Genomic DNA, 23,620 nt, shown 5'->3' with positions numbered 1-23,620 from the left:
ATAGATAACAATTTATGATCATAAATAACACTTGCTTACATCGAGTAGAATTTAGAACCAATTAAATAAGTTATGAAACTGAAGTTGACCTTCAGAGAAGACAATAGACGCAAGCGAAGAGGTGGGTCCATATCTGATATCTGGGAAGTTAGGTTCATAGGGAGTTTACCGCAACAGTAATTGACACTTTAATCGAACTACATCAATCATTATATAAACACACTTGCGTTGAAACTAAATAGTAAATTCTTGGAATGGATTTTAAACATTAAGGTATATATTTTCTTTATAACTGCCATTGTTATATCAACAACATTAAAAAAATTATCATGTTATTAAAATATTAAGTATTTTTATTCTCAACACACGTGCATGACGGTGTTTACCTCTTTTGGAAGCTCTGAGCCAATGACGAAAATTGCATATTACCACAGCATTTCCAAGAATTACACAAAATGCCCACAATTGACTTTGGACAAAGGCATACTTATTTTTTTATCAACCAGTGAGATGATGGGATGAATCGACCACCTGCTGGGATGTGAACTCGAGCACAGTGCCATCATCCCGGTGTTTCTGGAATGTTATATTCAATGGCTTGCCAATAAACATGGGATTGTGCAGTCTAAATGCGTCCTCCTCTCACCACCCACGCAGTTAAAGCCATGTCGTAAAGGACAGCATGCGCACGTGAACACTCCACATTGATTTTCAATTCAGGAAATCATGTCACCAGCCCGTGAAGTGGCGTATGAGAGAAATTCATAAATATGTTGCAACCAAATACACACCACGCAATAAAGGTAGAGTGACAGCGCAGAGACGAAAGCAGCGTGCACCTGCAGGAGGACCCTGGCTCTTTGGTCCAGATCGAAGCGGCATATCTCTATCTACACGTGGGTGGTGGCGAGGTCGTAAACGCGACGCGGCGAGATGCCGTCAATAATTAATAACGCGGTTCAACTGGGCCCGGGCCGGGTCTGGGGCCGGTGCCGGGTCCGGGCCCGCTTTGGTTCGGGAGTGAACGACGGGAGAGCCCCCCCCCCACCTTCAATAACCCTGCGGCCTGGAGCGCGGCCGCTGAAACTAAATGGGGAGGAAGAGGTATAGCGATGGTGGTAGTGGTGGAGGCTTCGTCACAGCCACTTCTTCCCCATTCTCGTCTGAGGCTAGGGCCGAGGAGCGACCGACGGCAGCGAAGAGCCTCGTCGTGTTGTTGTCGGTGGACGGCGCGGCCGGCGGAGAGGTGGAGAGGGGAGGGCAAGTGGCAGACGGCGGATACAAGTGGGGGTGAGAAGTGATGTCGGGATGGAGGAGAGAGGACAGGGAGAAATTGGAAGAGGGGGGGGGAAACGATTACTGGGGATTGAGAGGAGTGGAGACGACTAACGCTAGAAGAAAAGACCAGGGCAGAGGAAAGAACCGGCGAAAAGCTTCAGTGGGGAGACGAGAGTGGAAAGGTGACGTAGGTGGGGAGGGGGGAAGAGTTAAACACAAGAGAGACGAAGGCGGGAAACGAGACAGTGAAAGTGGAAAAAAGCGAGGGGATAAACAAGACTGAGAGTCTGTGAGAGGGAAGCCGAAATGAGGAAATAAAAAATACCGGCATGAGACGATGCGAGACAGGGATAGGACAGGAGATGATAGGAGAACGAAGATACAGGGAGACCGAAAATACGTGAGAGATGAGACAGGGAGACGAAAATATGTGAGAGATGAGACAGAGAGACGAGGGCTGGAGAGATAAGCGATCGTGAGATGAGACTCTAGAGAAGACGAGTGACAGGCAGAAAAAGGGAGAGCACCTGAGACAAGAGGCCCAAAAAGGCCCAGGGGGGAAGGAGAGGAGAGCCTACGGACAGACACGCAGCGCGAGAGAGGCAGGGGAGAACGCGGCGAGACGCGGAGAGACGTGGAGACACGGCAGAGACACCGAGGCAGGAGACAAGCGAGAGACAGACAGAGGCCGACAGAGCGCAGAGCCCGCGCCGTGCTAGCGGGCGACGCGGAAGAGCGGCGGGAGGCGAACTCCTTCCACCCCGCCGCCTCTTCCTCAACCCACTCACTCGGCACTCGGCCGCACTCACCGTTGAGCCCCGACACCTGCAGCAGCGCGCCCGACGTGCCGTCGATGACCTTGACCGTGGCGCTGCGGGTGACGGCGAGCACGGCGTTGAGGGACGGGTGGTAGGCCAGGCCGTGGAGGCCCTCCTCGCACCGGAGGCAGCCATCGCTCGTCACCACCCACTCCGCCGCGGCCATGTTCGCTGCGGACCACGGGCCGTGACCGTCTGACCCCACCCCCCGCCACCACCACCACCAACCCCGCCTCCTGCGCGTTACGTCACTTCCGTCCGCTACGCCCACTAACCGAGAGGCGGTGACGCGAACGGGCGAGCGGAGACTTCTTTAGGCCATGTTGGGTGGGGGGGAGGGGATTGTTGGGAGGGGGGGGGCGCGGAGCTCTCTTCTAATGGGTGCAATGAATCCGCGATACAAGGATGATAAATTATGTTAATGTCGAAGGAAGGTCAATCGGCGTCGAGAGGCGGACTAATGTGGGCGCTGATTGGCTTCCTTCAGCATTAACATAATTTATCATTCATCTTGTCGCGCGCCCACATTAGACCGCCCCTTTGACGCCGAGCAGCTTCCTTCCACATTAACATAATTTATCATCCATTCTGTCGCTAATTCATTTTATTCCTGTTCCAGCGCTCCGGGGCGCGCTGTAAGAAGGCGTCACGGCGCTGTGAGGAGGCTCGCAACCGGCTCCCCCCACCCCCTTCCCTTAGTAAGATGGCCGCGCGTGTCACAACGCGCGCCACGTGCGGATCGGCGTGACAAGCCCGCGTGTGACCAGCGGCAGTGGTGGGAGGAAATGTCGCGACTCTTGAATTCACTGGCTTTATTATTCATTAACCCGCGAGGCCAAGGAGACAGCGTTCTTGTAAAACAGCTTGAGGCGGAATGCGTCAACAAATAACATCGATAAAGTCGACCGATAATACGCCCACTTCACGTCGCTTGTCACCACGTGACGTGCGCGTATTTTGTGTCTACATCGCATCAGTTTTTTTTGTTAATTTAGCGAATGCTTTTTTTGTTTGTTACGCGTGACTTTCACACACCGGTACCAGATACAGAAAAAAAAACGAAGCAATGAAATAATGGCTATGTATTGTCGATGTGTTATATGCGAGTGGACGTCGTCCGAAACGTCAGTAGCCACAGAGCCAATGTTGACAGCTTCACCTCTTCACGTGCAGGACAAACGGGTCCACCCGGCACGCCTTGACGCACTCCACAGCCGGAGACGAGGCGTGCCGCGGTCTCCTGCCGCCACGCACTCACAACAGCGGGCTGCTTGGGCACCGTAATTGATGTGCCCCCCACCCATCGATGTGTTCGGAAGAGGCAGACACTCCCCGGACGCGGTTCAAGTGAACGCGCATCAGTCGGTTTAACACGTAGGAGGCTTTCGCGACCACTATCATCCATAATTAAAAAAAAAAATGTGTCGTTAAACCCGTCACCAACCCACAGCCAGTTAGTAAGGTTTGTCACGTAAACAGAACATGTCAATTTTTCAGTTTCAGTTGATTTATTTTGGTATAGCCCTGTGAGCCATTCGGCTCTTGAATCGGGTGCAACCACAACAAATAATAAAAATAAAACACGAACAAGATAAACATCTTAAAGTGACTGTGTGACTGTGCAAACAGAAAATCCATGAAAAGAAACAGCAAAATATTCCTGAAAAAAGCACCGGACACCAACGCTGTGTGCAAAAAATCCCAGTGGGATGCAAGTTAAACAACAAGAAAATTTAGATTAAGGCCATCAGTCTAACTCAACAAAATAAACATGTCCAAACCAAAAAAAACTTTTCGAAATCACCAAAAAATAAAGCCATAATTGCAACGTAACAGTAATCATAGGGAATGTGACCGAATTTTTACAATAATCTACATAAATAACATGTAACACCAAATCCTAGAGCCATAGCTGGCTGCATGAGTTACTCCACAACAACAGAAGCATCGGTCGGAGTATCAAATTTTCCAATGCACCTTTAATCAGCAGCCCGCTAAATCAAAATACAGATAATACTTTGCAGCGTCATCCGGAGCGAAACATTTTATTTTACGCCAATGAATAGCAGTGGCAATTCGTTATTTGTACAGCACACCGGTGTGTTGGAGAGCAAATCCACAACATTTACAAATGTAAATGTAGTAACGAATTGGCATGTTCTGTTTACGTGACAAACCTTACTAATTGGCTGTGGCGGGTTTAACGATATATTTACACGATCTAACGCAAAAAAACCTATATTGTGGATACATCAGTCACACGGCCTTCGGGGAGTGCATCATTTCGGCAGCATTGGTTCAAGAAAGGCAAACTCTGGATCGGTTTCGACATTCAGTGTGTCTTCGGCAGTCAGGCACGCTTGATAAGACACAGCTGGACTGGCAAATGCTTTTACTGTACAGCAGAAATACAATGATCCGCGTTCACATAAAGGGGGGTCACAGCGCGGATCGTCTAATCCGCGGCACACCGCAGAGGTTAGACTTAAAAACGCACAAATGACGCATTTGTGCCGTATAGGTCGATTAAGTTTATACTTTTTGATTTAAAGCTTTCGTGACTGCAGTGATTCATATTATTGGCTCTTTCGGTAAAGTCACGTTATTGTTTCCCTTCAACGTGACTTTACCGAAAGAACCAAGAATATAAGTTTATACTGTTTATATCCAAGAATAAAGAGGCCGTTCATAAATGACGTCACGCGATTTTTGACCTCCCCCCCCTTCGTCACACGGCGTCACAAAGAGTCAGACCCCCCTCAAATATGACGTCACAAAGCTCTGCCCCCCCCCCCAAAAAAAATATATAAAACATGCTTCAAATCGCTTTAAACTATTGTCATTGTAGTGTGTATTTAATGTGGCGCTGCACGTTGTAGGAGTAAACATTTATTAAAAAGTCTATTTAATTAAGTAGAACGTGTTGTCTATATGTATTTCAAGTTGCGCATTTGTATGTGACGTCACATTTCTCAAACACCCCCCCCCCCATCGTCACACATCGTCACAAATGTCTGACACCCCCCCCTCGCCAGGTGTGTGACGTCATTTATGGACGGCCCCAAAGCAAATCCAAAAAAAATCTGTTGCGACACAACAAAGTAAGTCAGCACAACCTTTTCTTGTACTCGTGGGGGAAAAAACACAACATCCGTTACCTCGGCATTTCCCTTGAAGCTCTCCAGCTCTGCCTTAGCCCAGCCCACTTGTGGAGATCGAATGCGGTCCATGAAGAGTTTTTTTTGTATTCGCCGCTATGTGCCACGGACCACAGGAGCAGGCTCAGACCTTGGCTCGCAGCGATGTATTTTGGTCTTTCGAAGAAGCACTCGTGTGTGGCCAACACATTCCAGTCGAGTTAAAATGTGTCCACAAATGGTTCAAGCGGGGACATTTCCTTCGATGCTGTAGGCTAGACATGGGCAAAGTACGGCCCCCGGGCCGTATACGGCCCGTGGGGCTTTTTAATCCGGTCCGCCGAACTTGTCCAAATATTATTATTAAATTAAATGTTTATCTTTCTCCTGTAATGCCCCCATTTCCCCATTAGATGGCGCACTTTGACTGGGAATTACGACATGTTTTTGTATTAAATTTTGATTTAAAGCTTTCGTGACTGCAGTAATTCATATTCTTAGTTCTTTCGGTAAAGTCACGTTGAAGGGAAACAATAAAATAATAAAATATATATAAAACAATAAAAATTCTCACGACGTTTCAACCATAACACAAACGGTCGTCTTCAGGTGTGTCGGTTTGCATAAATTTATTTTTAAACGGTGCATTTATAAAAAAACGTTAGCGCCACGCGCAGCGATTTGGCAGTTTATTTAGGACTAGTCCATCTATATTCTGAAAAGAGGAGGGGGGGAGACGAATTTTTTTTTCATAATGTATGCTGTCTGAAAGCCACTGTAAGCGTGAACAATCAATTAAGACCTGAAATTGTTTATCAAATCTTTCCAATGATTGCTAAGGCAGAAATTATTTTATTATTTTATTGTTTCCCTTCAACGTGACTTTACCGAAAGAACTAAGAATATGTTTTTGTATTGTTCATGTTCGTGCAATTTGTTAAATTGCCTTGCAAATAAATGCTTTTCTACCTGTTAAAGGCCAAATTCTTTCATGTAATGATTTTTACATGTCATTTATATTAGTTCACACAAACACTCCATCCATCTGTTCCTGGCCCGGCCCCTCTGTCAAATTTTAGAACCCATTGTGGCCCGCGAGTTAAAATATTTGCCCACCCCAGGCCAATGGTGGTCAATTTACGTCTCCTGACCCGCATGCGCCTCTTTAATCCACCACATGCGGCTCTATTGAAGGGGCATAACGCAGAACATGCTATCACAGTAGCAAAAAATAACGAATTGAAGATACTGTATATAAATTGCAGAACTCCTGGGTTCTTCGTGGCTCTTGGTCTGTTAAAGGTTGGCCGCCCCTGCTGTAGGCATTAAGGCACTTGTACATCAGTGGGAGACGTGTTGTTACATCAATGGAAACTATGTTGAGAGATAGGAGAGCTGCCATGATATTCCAATTAAAACGTTTTTTTCTTTATCTGAGCAAAGTCTAGGAATTACTTGAACCACCCTGAAACAAACCTTAGAGTTTTTGGCCGAGAGGTTAGTAGTTGCGTAAGTTTCCTGTTTTATCGGAATGCATTAAATCTCATCAAAACTCGGAAGCTAAGCAGGGGTGAAACTGAAGAGCTTGGATGTGTGACCACGAGGCGCCCAACATGTAACAGGCTGCAGAGCTACAAGGTTTACAGCAAAAGGCAGTGCAGAAAAATATATTGCACTGTCGATGCTCCTACATTTTTCCTCCCCAAATGCAGCGTCGTATTGGAAGCACAGCATATTTGCAGGGCTCCTTAAAGACGTGTATAGGGTTAACCACTCAGGTGTGACGAACATAACTGCATAGGTATATTCTACAGCTGAAAAAAATCCTTTGTCAAGTGCAGTGGAAACGAGATGAACGGCTTTGGTACAAGATGCACAAATGTGCTGCCTTTGCAAAAGAATGGCAAAATATAAACACTGTTGTGGTAATGATACACAACCTCCGGTTGTTTCCCTCCACGTTTAGAAACATGCATTAAGATCATTTAGATGACACTGTATTTTAGTGCTTAAATGTCCAAATGATGGGCAACTTTGGTGAGCTATCATGTGGCCAGGTCACTTGTGAAAAAAAAGTTAATACCTCAGTGGGCTTTGCCGAGGTAGGATGGGGATGATGTTTGGAAGATGTTTACCTTTCTTGTACTTTGCACTCATGTTTTTGTGCCCCTACTGGACATGTGAAAAATAGCTTTATAGCTCATCAAATTCCTCCAGTATAAATATTCCGATTCTGAACCATGTGTAACACTAGAATAGAAAAGGGTGTTTAAGTAATTGAGTGTGTTACTTTGACAAAGATTACTGTAACTTGGCTTGTTGTACTGATGCATGTTTCACTATTTCGTAAAACATGGTAATGCACGACACATAAGCTGGAGTTTATTTCCCATTCCTTTATTAGTTTTAATACACCAAAATGAAATAAGGAATCAGAAGGAGGAATTCTTCATATGTATACAAACATGTATATGTATACAAACCCAAAACTATAAACATTACGGATCATATACAAAATGCATCTCGCTGTATACATATGTAAACAATTCATGGGTTCTTAAACTGCCGAGTCCCATTCAATGAAACAAAAATGATCATTTAACATTTGCTAAGTACATTATATTGCATGAATATAATAAAAGGCGAAAGTAATATTCCGTACTTTTTACTAAACATTACTCTCATCTTTTAGACTAATCACATTGTACATACCAATATTTTAAAGTTAAGCAAAACCGACTCAGTTGCACAAAATGCAATAATAGTTATACCAATGTTACAGTAAAGAAACAATTTATAGAATATTCGATTGAAAAATAAAATGTATAATTTGCCTGCTAATTTAATATTGTACTTTCCAGTGAGTATTGCACTATTTTTCTTCAGCCCTTAGCTATAACTCAACAGATTAGTTATGTTGGTGTATAATTCAAATGACTGAATTTTTGAAAAGATCCCAGTTAACCAAGATATTAACTGATTTACTAATAAAACGTGTTTGTTTAAAAAGCTGCTAAACATAAAAATATGCAATTAATGTGAACACATTTACCGAAATAATCCCATAAAGTGACAGCTATTTTTATTTGTATACCTTTGTATATTGTACCTGCAATGTGCTTTACCCATGCAACAATTTTGAAGCACTTCTAAACAAACAAAAACCCAAGCACCACAAGGATTACATTATGAACTATTAAGAGTAGAGCACTAGAAAATATATCTTCTTTACACATATCTGTATAGGGTGGTAGAATGTCATTCATTTATGATGGTAACACATCCTGGCAAACGAAACATTCTGAATGATATCTGCATAGAGTATTGGATGAGTAAATCGCAATGAGTACAGATTTTTCCATTCAGTTTTTCTGGGACTAGAAGAGAAATTGGTTGTCTCCATATTCTTAGAGCAAGTTAGTCTGCATTAGTTTAAATTATCCCCCTTTAAACGTATATAAAAAGTACTTAAACGTACTTTTTATATGCAAGTGTTACTGCTATTAATAACTGTCTATACCCCGGATTGTGTGAGTTTTGGGGCTGCGATAAATTCCACCTTGGGTTTTCCAGATTCCTTTGGTCAAAGATTTATGTTAACCTATCAGGATCAAAACCATAAATGAGGATTTTGCAAAAACCGAGGTAGAATTATTTGCAGCATCTGTCAAACTTTGCCATAAAAGCTTATTTATTTACTGAATTAAATGTAACAAGGGCATACATGTAACAAAGGCATACATGATAACAAGGGCATACATGATTTTAAAATAAATTTAACATCTGTTGTGAAATATACATATTTCAGGCCCCACTGTAGAGGGACAGGAAGTAAATGTAAAGTAGAAATATGGGGTAGATGAGGAGAGGCTTCTTCGCCTTGAACTCGTCTCCAACAAGAAGTGAAGCAGCACTATATGCCGACCAAAAAACACCAAACAGCTGAAAGTACAAAACAAACACTTAAAAACGATTTAATAATCAAATGTTGTGAAAAAAGCAAGCATTTTGGAAAATATATTTAACATTTATAAATGTATCCCTCGATTTAAGGAACGAAACAGGAGGATTTGTCCTCAAATCTGACTGCCGCCTGATGATGCCTGTTGTAATTACTGCGAAACATCACTCAGATTGTAAATGTTCTGGATTTGCTTTCCAATACACCGGTGTGCTGTACTAGTATGGAAATGGCATGTTGTTTACGTGACAAACCTTATTAAGTGGCTGTCGGATTGTGGCGGGTTTAACGACATTTATATTTACGCGATCTAACCCAACAAACTTGTATTATGAATGTCTTACCTTGACAAGAACAGATAGAAAGTCAAAAGAGGTCACCACCAGCAGCATAGGCACAATTACTACGAGTGGCAGGAGGGAGTACCCAATCACTCCCAAAACCTGCCCATAGGACACCTGCACACAGAAAATAATTATTTATTTTGATATACTTTAAGAACACATAGGCAATATAATTCAAATATAATATTTTAAAAAAAAATTATTAGGTTTCTGACCTCTCCACCCAAAACTCTTGCCAACAGGAAGATGGTCAAGGAACCAAAGATCCATATTGTTATAATCCATGAAACTACCTGCAGAGAAAATAAAAACATGTTACGTCAATATTGTAATTTCAGTTAAAAAAACGACTATTCACTAATTAAGTGGCTAAAACTAAAGAAAAACTTTGTGAAACTTACCCTGAATTGGCCATAGAGAGAAACCATGGCAAAGAAGAGAACCACAGCCAGTGGCCCCCAGAAGTCAGGATTGTCTCGCACAACCTGGCGGTTAAAGCCAAGTGCCGGCAATGGCATAAGGACACATCGTAGTTTGTAATAGATATCCTTCAGGTCGATGTCAAGCTCCTCCCTGTGCAGCACAACAGATATATCATAACAGAGTCATTCATATGAATGAAGTGTTAAAACTAGTTACTACTGGCAAAGACTAATTAGAAAATCCATTGAAATAGAGAGAAATAATAATGATATTAACCGTTCTGATAGCTACAGGTTTAGTGCTGCATGGAAGCATATTATCAAGTAATACACTGTTTAATTGCATGCCGATGTAGCGCCGTTGCCAGGGCGCTGTATGTTATTTAACCACACTCATAGGCCGATAGGGGGCAGCCGGGAGGTTTAACGGGGTGTGTGGCGGTTAGCCTAAGGTAACCCCCCCCCCGGGTATCTTAGTGTGACCGGAGGTGGAGACTCAGACCCCCAAGGGGTGGGGGCTGGGGGCAAACGGTTCATTCCGGACCCTTCCAGAACCCTCTGGAAGGTTCGAGAGGGGAGGAGTGGCTATTGGCGGGGTAAGCCCCAACTCGTGTATAAAAGCCGGTCCTCTCAATGGGACCAGCAGTGTTCGTCCACTCAAGACCCGAAGACGTCTAAAGACTAGCACCCCGGGAACCCTCAACCGAGGCTCTTGTCAGAGCCGGGTTGGAGCGGACCAGTGGTGAGACCCGTACACCCTGGCTATGTCGGGTCAGCCTAGCCGCCCGTAGGTTCCTTAGCGGAGGACCCGTGAGCGCATAGTCCCGAGACAATAGAGCACGCTAGCAGACGTCTCTGCGAAGTTTTATACCCACAACACCTATACAAGGTCACCATACGTCGATGGTGATTAACTGAGCAGCTAAGAACAGGTATTGCAATTTTTTGACCCAAAAACGTCAGAATGTACGTGCATAATGTACATACATGTGCTTTACATTATGCATGTTGATTAACTGTGAATAACCCACCAACAATAGATATCCATTGTAATTTATATGAAAACATTAACCTCCCCCCTCTGGTTTTTGCACCCGATTGGCTTACAAGTGATGACATCACATCTATCCCTCTTTAGAACAGGATTTCTCAACAATTTTGGCTGTCCTCTGATCAGACTGGTGGTTGTAATCACTGGCGAAACATCGGTACTCGAATTGTAAATGTTGTGTTTACTCTCCAACACACCGGTGTGCTGAACTAGTAACTAATTGCCATATTTAGTATATGTGACAAACCTTACAAAATTGGATGTGTCAGGTGGTGGTGGGTTTAAAGACACATTTATATTTACGCGATCTAACCCAAAAAAAACTCTATTAGGCTAAAATCTGCCAGTATGGAACAATGACTGCTGGTGTCAATTATGGTTAATATACCCACACGAATAACCAGGGCGGTCTGCTGTGTTCAAACAGCAAATCCCTGCAACAAGTTGCAAACGTGCTACCGCTGGGTCATGATACTGCCCCGAATCACTCTTGGAGTGGTTATTTGAAGACAATTATACTGTATAAACACTTTTCACAAACATTGCCTTCATTGGTTTACTTTTTTCAATTGTGGCAAATCACAATTGCACGGTCCTGGCTATTGATCACACACACTCATGACTGAGGCTTACAGCAGCGGCTTGCTATCTTCTGGTTCATCACCCTCCTCCACCTCCAGGAGCCAGCCATAGCCCTTCTTGCGCAGGAAGGTCGAAGCGGTGGAGTCAGTCTTCACGTCCTCACCAAACTGCACCTTCACGTCCTCCGCTGCTATGTTACCACTCAGATCTGGAAGTCACAATGTCTTTCTCTTAGCGCAATAAAGTAAATAGCAAAGCAGTTCGATACGTCAACAAGCAGGCTGAGAAAAAAAATCCAGGCAGATGAAGAGACAAGGCAGTGAGATTTGGAGTCCCAAAGGCAGCGATGCGTGTAATAAGATGAACCCGAGACAGTTCTGATGCGAGGAAAACCGACACTTGAGTGGAGCCAGAAACAAAATCTGTTCACATACACTTTTACCCATAATTCTCCACAACAACGCATGAGTTTGGATACTGTATTGCTTCTTACGTTGAATAAGCCCAATAGTTTTGATGGAGTGCTATTGCCAAGAACTGGTAACGCAGCAGAATGTTTACCCTGAACTCCGATGAGACTCCCTGCCCTGTCGGACAAAACCGGCCCAGGGTTTGCTTGGTTAAACAATAGCTTCTGGATATTATTGGGTTGGAAATCCAGCAGCTAAACATTTTATGTTTTTTTTTTTTGTGGAAACAGAGCAGAGTTCTGCTTACATAGTGTAGATACTGCATGTGATGATACGGGGACAAGCATGCAGGCATGACAGTGCAAGGAGTAGGCAAGAGAGACACGGTCACAGATGAGCACAGAGCAAGCAAGTGGTCGAGTAACGAAGATTCCAAGCAGACCTGGTGGCGGTGCGGTGAGACAGCAAGAGATGGACAAGAAAGATGTGCAGACAGGGAGAGGGGTGGGGGGACAACTGCGGAGTGCCCAGTCCAGGAAGACAGATTATAAGGGGACATGAAGACAGTGGACAGACAATGAAACTGGGGTACAGGGCAGACGGGGGAACGTGTACAGCCCTTTGGTTAATCCACTGCTGGATTATGATTTCCTGACTCCGTTCAGCTCACGGCGGGTTGTGTTTGACCATACTTCGCCACGCTGGTCGGCGCGACAAACTGGCGAGATGGCGCTGATAACACCCAAGTTAACAGTGGTCGATCGCACAGACCACCTTTGAGTGTAACAGTTGCCTCGAGTCCGATGACTTAGGAGGCGCTAAACCACTTTACGCATTGAACCCTCCTCGCCGTGTAGCCCCGTCAACTCCGCGCTCACCCTCGTTCCCTGGCGACGCCACGAACGTGAAGTCGCCGTTCCCGGGCGCGAACCGCTCCTGTGGCACGTTCGGAGGATTCATCTCAGCGAGTAGTAGTGGCTGTAATAATAATAATTGTTGTTTTTGTTGTTCTTGTTGTTTTCGCTCCTGTGATGACTTACGCTGTTGTCGGCAGACCGAGGCCTCGCCTATCGCGCGCCTTTGCTAGGCCGCGCCGCCATCGCTACCCGCGCGGAGCCCCACGGGAAATCTCCACGTCGCTACCGGGGCGAGTTATTATTTTATTTACAAAATGTAAAAATTTAAAAAAACGAACCCTAACAACTGGCGCTGTCTTATTATCGCAACGGGTGATTTAACACGTCGGTGTATTGTTTTAATCCCCGACATTTGTTTTCAGCGTTGGGTTTGTTGTGGTTATGTTAATGAGGAGGAGGAGCCAACGCCGCCGCTGCACCAATCAGCGAGCGGCGCGCGGGAATTTGGCGCGAGAACGCCACCGCGCAGTGATCTAACGCCGGCTTCGCGGCGCTGTTCCAAGTCCATCGCAATTGAAGAGCGACGCGGATACAATAAAGACGACGGTCGTAACTAATATTCCCGTATAAACATAACAACAATCACCCGCACAGGCTCCTCCTCGTCGGAGCCTGTGAGATTTGATTTTTTTGTTTCAAATATATATCGGCGTTTGTAATCAACGGCACGAGTCACAGTCGCGCGCCGCTCTCCGCTCGCGAACTACTTTCGGCACCTCCCGTCAGCGCCGAGGCCATCCATCAACCTACCTATCGTTGTTTTTCATCACCAACTTTCATCACCACCGTCAAACCTCTCTGCTCGGTACACACGCTGGCTCTCAACTGCAGTACAGTAACCGCGCTCTCGTCATTTAGAACCGTTCATTGTTCACTGCCGGTTGTCGGAATGCGCACGGTCGGAGAATGAAGTTCGTTGTCTCCCGCAATTGTTTTCTGTGTCTTGGCTGTCTCCTCTCTCCATTCTATCGCCACTGTCCCCTACCCCCCCCTATCTTTGTCTCCTCTCTGATAGTCTCCTATCTGGCATATTTCCCCCCCTGTACTGTCCCGAGATTCCGCCCTCCTCCCGGCCCTAACGCCATCTCCGTTCATCTCAATCTAGATTTGAAGTTTTCGTGACTGCAGGGATCCATACTCTTTGGTTCTTTCGGTAAAGCCACGTAGGTATAAAAAAATAAATTAAATCACGTTTCGATCGAAACGTCGTGATTTCATTCGATCGAAACGTCGTGCGATCGAAACGTCGTGCGATCGAAACGTCGTGCGATCGAAACGTCGTGCGATCGAAACGTCGTGCGATCGAAACGTCGTGCGATCGAAACGTCGTGCGATCGAAACGTCGTGCGATCGAAACGTCGTGCGATCGAAACGTCGTGCGATCGAAACGTCGTGATTTAATTGATTTTATTTGTATTTCCTTTAATCTCTTTTCTCCCCAGCCCCCCCCAATTTGTCTACCCATCGCCCCTCATCGCCGTTCCCCCATGGGGATCTCGGGGCTTCTGCAGTTCCTGAAGGAGGCGTCGGAGCCCGTGAACGTGAGCCGCTACCGCGGACAGACCGTGGCCGTGGACACCTACTGCTGGCTGCACAAGGGGGCCTTCGCGTGCGCCGACCGCCTGGCCAAGGGCGAGAAGACTGACCAGTACTGCTTACCAAACCACCCCACCTATAGGACCACAAATCTTGGGCAATTGTTTGGTCGCACGTGCTGGCAGAAATCTTGTTTGTGCTCTAAAGTCACGTAGGTGTAAAATACATTAAATCACGACGTTTCGGGCGCAACACACAAAGCGTCCCGTCATCAGGTGGGACAACCACAGTAATAATTGCTGAAGTGGGTAGAAGGATTCCCGTAATACGAGGTTATATAGGTAAGAGAGGGAGGGGGGGAAGTGGAGTGCTGCCCGGATGAAGACGCTTGTGTTGCGCCCGAAACGTCGTGATTTAATGTATTATATACCTACGTGACTTTACCGAAAGAACCAAGAATAAGTATGGATCCCTGCAGTCACGAAAACTTCAAATCTAGATCTTGTTTGTGGTTTCGGGCCACCTTGGATTGTTCTCGCGTTCTCTTGACGAGTGAAAACCGTGTGTCACACATCCAAAATTATGTACGTTGAACTTCTTTCGCACCGTACGTAGACAGTGCTAATCGGAAGTGCGGGAGAATGACAACAAACTAAACACTATTATACTTGTTTCCAGTGTTCAAATGCCTTAAAGCAGAAGTCACAAACCTCATGAAGTCTCGGGATGTCACTATATATTCTAAAGTCATCAAATAGATCACGAGACAATTTGACAATTATTAAACAGAGTAAAATGATACAGGATCCTCTATATACTTCTAATTCTGCATAATGTGATGTTGATAGATCTTTCCATAATTCTTTGAACACTGTGTTATTGCTAGGGAAACCCAAACAAGTAACTAGATGTAGTGACGAAATCACTATGTTTTTAACCCCCGCCGTTTTCTACATGGCCACTTGTTAAAGTTGATTACAGGCTCCATTACTCTATAGTGAGCAGCAGGGCAATGGGCTTGCTTGGGAGATTTCAGGCAGTGCAGCTGCACGAGGGCCCACGGGTAAGAGGGACCCAGGCACTGCGCTACGAAGAGGGGAATTTGGACAGGAAACCCCATTTAATTAATTGCATCAGGGCCCATGCAAACCACATGACACAACTGATGAGTAGTGTGGGTGAAATTGAATGCATCGTCGAATCTCATATCTCTTTACGAACCCCCTATGGCAGGGGTCCGCAATCAAAATAACAAGAGCCATTTTTTACGTATTCGGTAAAAAATTCAAGAACCACAATGCATGTGTATAATGTCACGAAGCAGTCCTTGAAGAGCCGTACGTGACTCCGGAAACGTAGGTTGCCGACCACTACCCTCTGGCCTCTTGGATTTCTATAGCCTGGCAGTCACACTTGCAGGTCTCCAGGCGTTGGCCCTTCCAAACGTGGTATACATTTCGCCGCCACTGTATACTGGCTCAATTAAATCAAAGTTAGGTAATCACTTTGTCGTAGATGCATCTCTTGCTAAACAGACCCTCTTAGCTAAACTAGAATGGATTGTTAACGCTTATTGTAAGGAATGATGGAGTATTGATATATTCTCCCAACACAACAACTTACAGCCTTTTGTCAATCCACTGCTGGATGAAGAACTCTTTACACCTTTGGGTTATTGGGTTTGTATGACCATAATCATGCTGGCTAATATAGGTTGGTGAAGGGGGGAAGAGAGTCAGGATCAGTTGAGATATTACTCGCCACTGATGTCAGCCATGGCTGGGAATTGAACACGGGTCGCCAGATTCATCGTGAAGTGCTCTAACAATCGTGCCACAGCTTTCCCCCAGGTTATTAGTACACGTGTCAAGTATTACTACAGTTATTGTAAAGTAAATGTCAAAGAAAAAACATCCACTAGAAGAGAGAAAAAATGAATAACATTGTTATGCACGTTGTGTTCAGGTATGTGTTCTACTGCGTCAAGTTCATTGAGATGCTGCTGGGCTGTGATGTGAAACCAATCCTGGTGTTTGATGGTTGCATGCTGCCCTCCAAGAAAGAAGTGGAGAAATCGAGGAGAGAGTGAGTGTCAAAGAATAAAAAGGCAGCATCTGCCATAAAGCCACGGTAGCATCTGCCAGGGCTTGATGGCCAAGTGTTAAATGAAAAAGTGTGAGCTCTATCCAAGCACAATACAGTATATTGACAAATACTCTGCATCTTCGATATTATCTGATTCTACTTGGCACATCCACCAGTTCCGTACTGCATTCCAGGTTACTTCCAATTGGTGAATGGAATACATTGGTAGGTTGACTTATTTCTGTACTGGACATCCGTGAAAAGAGCTTTATTGCTCATCGGATTCCTCAAGTCTAAATAAAGATTCTGATTCTGAATAGTGCAGATACTCAAATGAAACAGCAATATGTCGAGACATGAAATTTTAATCTATTGCCACCATTGTGTGCGAGTGTAGGAGGCGGCAGGTGAACCTACAGAAAGGCAAGCAGCTGCTGCGGGAAGGAAAAGTGTCAGAGGCGCGTGCCTGCTTCACACGCTGCATCAACGTCACCCCACAGATGGCTCTAGAGGTCATCAAGGTACCACACGCAGGACATCTTCAAACCAAGCTTCACTCAATGTGTACTATATAATGAGTGCTTAAGTATTTTCCAAGGTGTATACCTTGAAGGTTGTATACAAGTGAAGTGCTTGACCCCTGCAGGCAGCACGTGCCCGGGGTGTGGACTGCATCGTCGCTCCGTACGAGGCCGATGCACAGCTTGCCTACTTGAACCGGGCTGGGATCGCTCAAGCAGTCATCACAGAAGACTCCGATTTGCTTGCATTTGGATGTGACAAGGTAATGTTCTCTTTTGAACAACAGAGCCTATCTTGTTTTATGTTAATCAAGACTTTAATTTTTAAAACTACATTTATTTCTGAGGTCAAATCAAACGTGTTTTGATTTTCAGGTAATTCTCAAGATGGATCAGTCAGGGAATGGAGTTGAAATTTCTCGGTCTCGACTTGGCCGTGTTACACACCTGGGCAATTACTTCACAGAAGAGAAGTTCCGCCACATGTGCATTCTCTCTGGATGTGACTACCTGCCCTCCATTCCAGGCATTGGCTTGGTGAAAGCCAGCAAGGTCCTCAAGTTGTCCAATAACCCCAATGTAGTGAAGGTACTGTCCACAGCCAAGCCATTTCGATTTTTTTCTGTTGTGACAACACATTACTTTAATGATTGCATTAATGTTTTTTCCTGTACCCATGCGTGTTCCTTGAATATAGGTAATCCGAAAAATGGGCCATTACCTTAAGATGAATGTGACTGTGCCGGAGGAGTACATCGAGGGATTTGTACGTGCTGAGAACACCTTCCGCTACCAGCTAGTTTTTGACCCGATATCCCGGCAACTGTGTCCCCTCAACCCATATCCCGAGGATCTTGACTCCAGCCAGCTGTCCTACGCAGGGGCGTATCCTTTCAAAGCATTGTTAGCAAGAAAACAGGCCCACATTAACAAAGCCTGATATCACGCCCAGAATTATTCGGTTATGTGCTAGATTAATACCGATCAAGTTTTATTTGGAAAAAAGTGAGTGACATTCCAACACCTAAGAAAATAACAATTGTACTTTGACCTTACATTATACTATTAAACAGATGGATCGACAGTTCTCAGGCCCTGCAGATTGCACTGGGTAACATCGATATCAACACCATGATCAAAATAGATAACTTCAATCCAGACATAAGCAAGGTAATGCACATGCACATTTAAACAGTTTGCCTATCAAACAGAGGACTTTTGTCGAAATATTATTTGTGTTAACTTGTGCTTTTCTCTGGTTTTGGCATTAGCCTGTTGCTGTGAAGAGTCACAGCTGGTATCGTAATTCACGGCGTGTGGAAACTAATACACACATGCTGAGCATTTGGGACAAAAGATACCGCCCTGCTGGCAAGGATGGTGTTTCTGCAGGCAATGGCCTTTCCCCAGTCAAAGCAGAGAACCAGATACTTCCAGTAAGGAGTGGCTGCATGAAAGGGAAGGAGAGAGTCATTGATATGTCTTTCATGAAGTCACGCAAGACAGATGCGGCTTCCAAGAGGCAGAGGCATGGTGCGTTGCACGTAGAAAACATTTTGTCGGTTCATACATTGGTAAATATATTTTATGTCGTTAACTAAATCTGTTGTATGCCTGTAAAAGTTGACAACGGTTTTTTGTGGACGGTACGTCATTGTGCATGTTGATCTTTTTGCTGCTTTGAATGTTTTCACGCAGACGAGTCACAGGTGTTGGAAATGGACCTACTTGAACAGTATTGCTTTTCCGGAAACAAAAAAATGTGCAAAAGCTCAGATGTAACAGACAGCCTTCCCTTGAGAGAGGGTGGAGTTGGGAGTGAACAATCATGTTCTCAGCAACAACAAGTGAAGCACAGCTCCAACGTTTCCAATCACAAGAGCAGGTTCACCCGCCTGTTGAACAGGAAGGATCACCAGCAAGAAATTGTGTTCACACCTGGCACAAGAAGCAGGTAATTCTCAGCAACATTTAAACATATTTAACAGCTTTTGTCAGGAATAAAATGTGAGCTGTTATTTCGTCTAATATATTTTTTTAGGTTTTTCTACCCATCAAAAGAAGAAGCACAATCACCAAACTTGGTAAAATCATTATCGCCAAGTCAAACCGAGGTCAAGTCTGGTAAAGATCAAGGACAGTCAGAGACAACAGTTGATCAAGAACTAACTGGCAGTTCAAACCAATCAAGAGAAGTGTCATCAACCTTAAAGGAGACACAATGTCTGACATCCTCAGCACAAGATGAAGAGTCACCACTTTCACATTTTACAGAGAATGTCACAATGACGGAAAGTAAAATATTCAGTGCACAGCCACGGCAGGTGACTGCAACTGCCTTCAGTTGGTCCGGGAGCACGACAAGACATGCACAAGAAAGCAACTCTGCCATCGACAGACTTAGTCGTTTTAGAAGGCAACCACAGGTTTGAATTATACTTATTTTCCTTGTTAATAAATGAGGTGATAATGCATTATTTTACACAGGAGAACCTTGAATATCGCGGGTTTACGTTCGCGATTTCGACCTATTTCGGTCAACCTCTTTGTATACCAATTTATCTCGCGCGGGGGTTCGTTTTGGCCTATAGTAATAGGTTTTACCCTTTTAACGGGCACAAAAACTGACAACTTTATTCAAGGCATCATGTTTGCAATAACCACAACACAAGCAGTCAAAATGCAAACAAAAGAGACAACTCTGATAATAATATGCACTGTCCTAGTTTTGGCCTTTCGCGAGTCTAATGTATCATTGGCTGATACCGTGGGGCGGGCGAGGGATGCGAGGCAGTCAGTGGCACATCAACTTTTGCCATGCAAGCATCTCACGGACAAAGAACCATATTATAGCCTACTAACAGACTGTTGGCGTAAGTGCTGTTAGCGAGCACCGATAAAGGCTGGCATGGCAAACGAGGGGGTGGGTGGCCAACACCATGCCTGGCCGCCGTTTCATCTCCCCAGTGGTGATGTTTACAGACCGCACCAGGTACTCATTTTAGGTGGCGTCGACCTAGGGAGAGTCCCATGATCGGTTCAGATAATTATCACTGGTGTTGGCTGTGAGCGGGAATCGAACTCCGGTCGCCGGGTTCGTAGCACAATGCGCTAACCGCTACACTATCGCCCCACACTTGTGGACAAACACAAGCTTTGGATCATCATCGGTAAATACAGGATTTATACTATTGTCTCAACACATTTTTATATAGGGTTTTTACATGTTCATTTCAGTTATTTAGTTATTCGTTTATTTGGCATACAGTACTGGTTTAAATTGTGATGTGTCTTTTTGGTTGTCATGTACCTTACCCCATTATTTAGGTAAGGCTTAAGTATTGAATATCGTGGTTTTGACTTTTGCGGAACTTTCAAAGAACGTAACCCCCGCAATATTTAAGAGTCTCCTGTATGCGTCAGTAATAACATTGTGGTGTACATTTTATTTTCCAACAGGAAGCAGTTTCAACAACGAACCTACCAAGCACAAATACGTTAAATCCATTTGCTCAAATGGATCAAAGATGTTTACAGACTCGGGCAGCAGGAGATGGTGGTGGCAACCTGAGTGAGACTGAGGATGGCCATGAGGCCTCCCTCTCATCCTCCCCACCATCATTACCACATGCCAGCCTCCAATCTCCTGCCAGAGGAATTATTGTTACCTCTCCTGCACAGGATGTTCCAAGCTGTCCACCCAATCAGCATTTTAAGGTAATTTTACAAATAATTCCAGTCCTATTATTATCGTGTAATTAACTTCAGCAATGCCACCAACTTGACCAGCTGCATTCTTACCGTTTCAAAATAGAGCAAATGCCACTCATTTCCAGAGCCTACGCATACCAAAAAGTGTAAATCTTAACATGTTTATGTAAACCTGAATAATGATGGACAAATATACAGGGTGATCCTTTTATAGATGCCCTACTAATTTCTCATGACTGTCTTCTCAACATATGTTGTGAAAGCTATGGCTCCATATCTTACAGAGGAGAGTTCAAAATATTTAACAAGTATATTGAGTGAGAGTGATGTTTAAGAAGAGTGATGTGAGACGTTGACATTTTTTTTATAAAATGTCTTGTGTATATCTACATTTTCGTTGTTCTTTCGGTAAAGTCACGTAGAATGGAAATAAAATAATAAAAACAAAACATAATAAAATACAATTCTCACGACGTTTCGGCCACAACACAAGTAGCCTTCTTCAGGTGAAGGAACAGAACTGTCGGGACGACAGCTCTTCATTGAACGACAGCGCATCATTGAAGCTTCATTGAAGCGCTGTCGTCCTGACAGTTCTGTTCCTTCACCTGAAGAAAGGCTACTTGTGTTGTGGCCGAAATGTCGTGAGAATTTTATTTTATTATGTTTTATTATTGTATTTCCATTCTACGTGACTACCGAAAGAACCAAGAAGATGAATCCCTGCAGCCACGAAAGCATTAAATCGAAATATATCTACATTCTTTAGATCCGTACCGAGAAATCTAATTTTGGGAAAATTTAGACTTAATTTCAAACTTATATATTTTTTTGTAATTGCACTTGCCATCATAATTGATTAGTTAGCGGTTGATATTTTTAGGCGGCATTGCAAAATCTCACACACTATTCAAGTTATTCCAGAGTGCGCCATTAAAACAACATCTGCTTTGCGCAGGGTGTGGGGCTGTCGAAGGCAGGCAAGGTCCTCTCTGGAGGCATCCACAGCCCCCACATGTTCGGCCAGGCCAAGGCCAGTGGCCTTAGCCGCAAAAAACCTGAAAAGCACAAAATCAACTCTGAGAACATGAGCCAAGGCTCTCAACCAACGCTCAGCAACCTCTGGAGTAATTTCCAATATAAAAGGTGGGCTGCAATTTTGTGAATTGAAAAAAAAAATGTATTCTTTAAAAAGTTAATAGACAATATGAATTTTCGTGAGGATAAATCTGTTTGATTTCCTACCCAACCCGTAGGGGAACCGAGAACCTGATGTCTACAAGAAGTATGCTTCCCCTGTCGCCCGTGAAGAGCAACATATCTCTTTAAGTTTGCAAGCCAGAGAATGTTGGCGCCTTTCCCTGGCTCGTCATTGTATGCTGTATATGCTGCTGAACCACGATAGTGTGGGTTTATTTCAGGAGATACATTGCTTGTCACATTTTTCTATTTTCATTATATTATAAAGATACCACTTTATTATTACACTTCCAATGACAACTAATAATTGTACATAGAGGCATTGCAACACTGTACAGTACACCATTTCTATTAGACATTACACTGCCTATTGGTTTACATGGTACATCAAGCTTTTAATGGTTAAGTGAATAATTGACTGTGCATAACATGACATGCTCGCCTTCTCGTAAAACTTAATAAAGTCGTTTTACTAGAAGGTTTGACAATGTGTTGGCTCCATATAGAATGTGTCTTGTGGAAGCAGGTGAGATCCGCACACAAAGTACCAGTTAAATAAAACGAAATTATCTCTTGGAATATGGTAACAGGTGAAACTGGAGTTTGGTCATCAACAGGCATGATCACTACTGAATTTTGGTGCCTTTTCCATGCTCGTCATTGTATATGGTATATGCTGCTGAAATACTAGGTTCATTTCAGAAGATACATTGCTTGTCAATTTTCCTGATGTCAAAAATATTTGCACTTACAATGACACCCGCTAATTGTACTTGAAGGCTCTGCAAAACTGCAGTACGCCATTTATATTAGACATTGCACTGCCTATTGGTTTACCTGGTACATCAAACTGTTAATGGTTAAGTGAATCATTGACTGCATAAAATAATATGCTCGTTTTACGAAGGCGTGACAATGTGTTTGGCTTCATATAGAATGTGTATCGTGGAAACGGGTGAGATTCACAAAGTACCGGTGAAATAAAATTAATTGATCTCTGGCAATATGTTAACATGTTCATCTCGGTGAACGACTCTTGGGAAGCGTTACACCCCTTGGCGACCACTCCGTCATCCATTACCATTGGGTCTCATGGAGGGCAGGGTGGTGCAGTGGTAAACACTTGTGCCTGCCTCACTGCAAGAAGGTCTCGGGTGCCTTTGAGTGTGGAGTTTGTATTTTCTCCAACCTCTTGGGTTCTCTGGTGTTCTTCCATAGCTAAAAACAAACGCAGTATAATCTAATTGGTATTGATCAAATATCCAAATGCTGAAAATGTAACTGCAAATTACTCGGCAACATCGTCCCCTACCGTCAAACCTGACAGGACCCTCCAGAAAAAAAGAGTTGATAATGAAGGCTCTATCTTTATTTGAAGCTTTCATGACTGCAGGAATCCATACTCTTTGGTTCTTTCGGTAAAGTCACGTAGGTAGAAAAATAATAGATCACGACGTTTTGATCGCAACACAAGCAATCGTCATCAGGTGCGACAACCACATCAAGAAAAAAACTGCTTGCAGTCTGTTAAAATATCTAATAGTTGTGTGGAAACCCTCCCCGTAGAGGCGGTTCAATCTTGATTTAAAGACTTTACCGGAAGAACCAAGGCGTAATGAAGGCTCTTGTGCAAACACGACGTGTCCT

At 44.1% G+C, this 23,620-nt stretch overlaps 3 protein-coding genes across 8 annotated transcripts in view; 1 reads left to right on the top strand and 2 right to left on the bottom strand.

Moving 5' to 3' along the window:
• BIRC6 (baculoviral IAP repeat containing 6) overlaps window positions 1–2,312 on the bottom strand; it is a 165,484-nt gene extending 163,172 nt beyond the window's left edge. For all 6 annotated transcript variants that reach the window (XM_032947717.2, XM_032947722.2, XM_032947718.2 and 3 more), the window contains exon 1: window positions 2,088–2,312. In XM_032947717.2, coding sequence (XP_032803608.1) covers window positions 2,088–2,262 — 175 coding nt within the window. In that variant the 5' untranslated portion in view covers window positions 2,263–2,312. The remainder of the gene's footprint in view (window positions 1–2,087) is intronic.
• A 5,302-nt stretch (window positions 2,313–7,614) lies between these two features.
• On the bottom strand, window positions 7,615–13,279 carry YIPF4 (Yip1 domain family member 4). The gene is made up of 6 exons (XM_032947736.1): window positions 12,882–13,279; window positions 11,645–11,801; window positions 9,940–10,111; window positions 9,754–9,831; window positions 9,539–9,652; window positions 7,615–9,175 (listed from the first exon to the last, which is right to left on the bottom strand). The coding sequence occupies exons 1-6, from the start codon at window positions 12,961–12,963 to the stop codon at window positions 9,038–9,040; spliced, it is 741 nt and encodes a 246-aa protein (XP_032803627.1). The 5' UTR covers window positions 12,964–13,279; the 3' UTR covers window positions 7,615–9,037.
• Window positions 13,280–13,364: 85 nt separating this feature from the next.
• Window positions 13,365–22,455, top strand: EXO1 (exonuclease 1). The gene is made up of 14 exons (XM_032947732.2): window positions 13,365–13,725; window positions 14,363–14,568; window positions 16,422–16,541; window positions 16,939–17,062; window positions 17,188–17,325; window positions 17,438–17,650; window positions 17,760–17,947; window positions 18,136–18,232; window positions 18,334–18,595; window positions 18,761–19,016; window positions 19,104–19,488; window positions 20,522–20,779; window positions 21,732–21,919; window positions 22,030–22,455. Exons 2-14 carry the CDS (start codon window positions 14,408–14,410, stop codon window positions 22,100–22,102), a joined length of 2,463 nt encoding a protein of 820 aa, XP_032803623.1. The 5' UTR covers window positions 13,365–13,725; window positions 14,363–14,407; the 3' UTR covers window positions 22,103–22,455.
• Window positions 22,456–23,620: the final 1,165 nt, after the last annotated feature.

Source organism: Petromyzon marinus, chromosome 6 (genome assembly GCF_048934315.1).
Source record: "Petromyzon marinus isolate PM22_M1 ecotype Great Lakes invasive population chromosome 6, UKy_Petmar_22M1.pri1.0, whole genome shotgun sequence".
Taxonomy (NCBI): Eukaryota; Metazoa; Chordata; class Hyperoartia; order Petromyzontiformes; family Petromyzontidae; genus Petromyzon; species Petromyzon marinus.
This window is presented reverse-complemented; position numbering and strand designations above follow the sequence as displayed.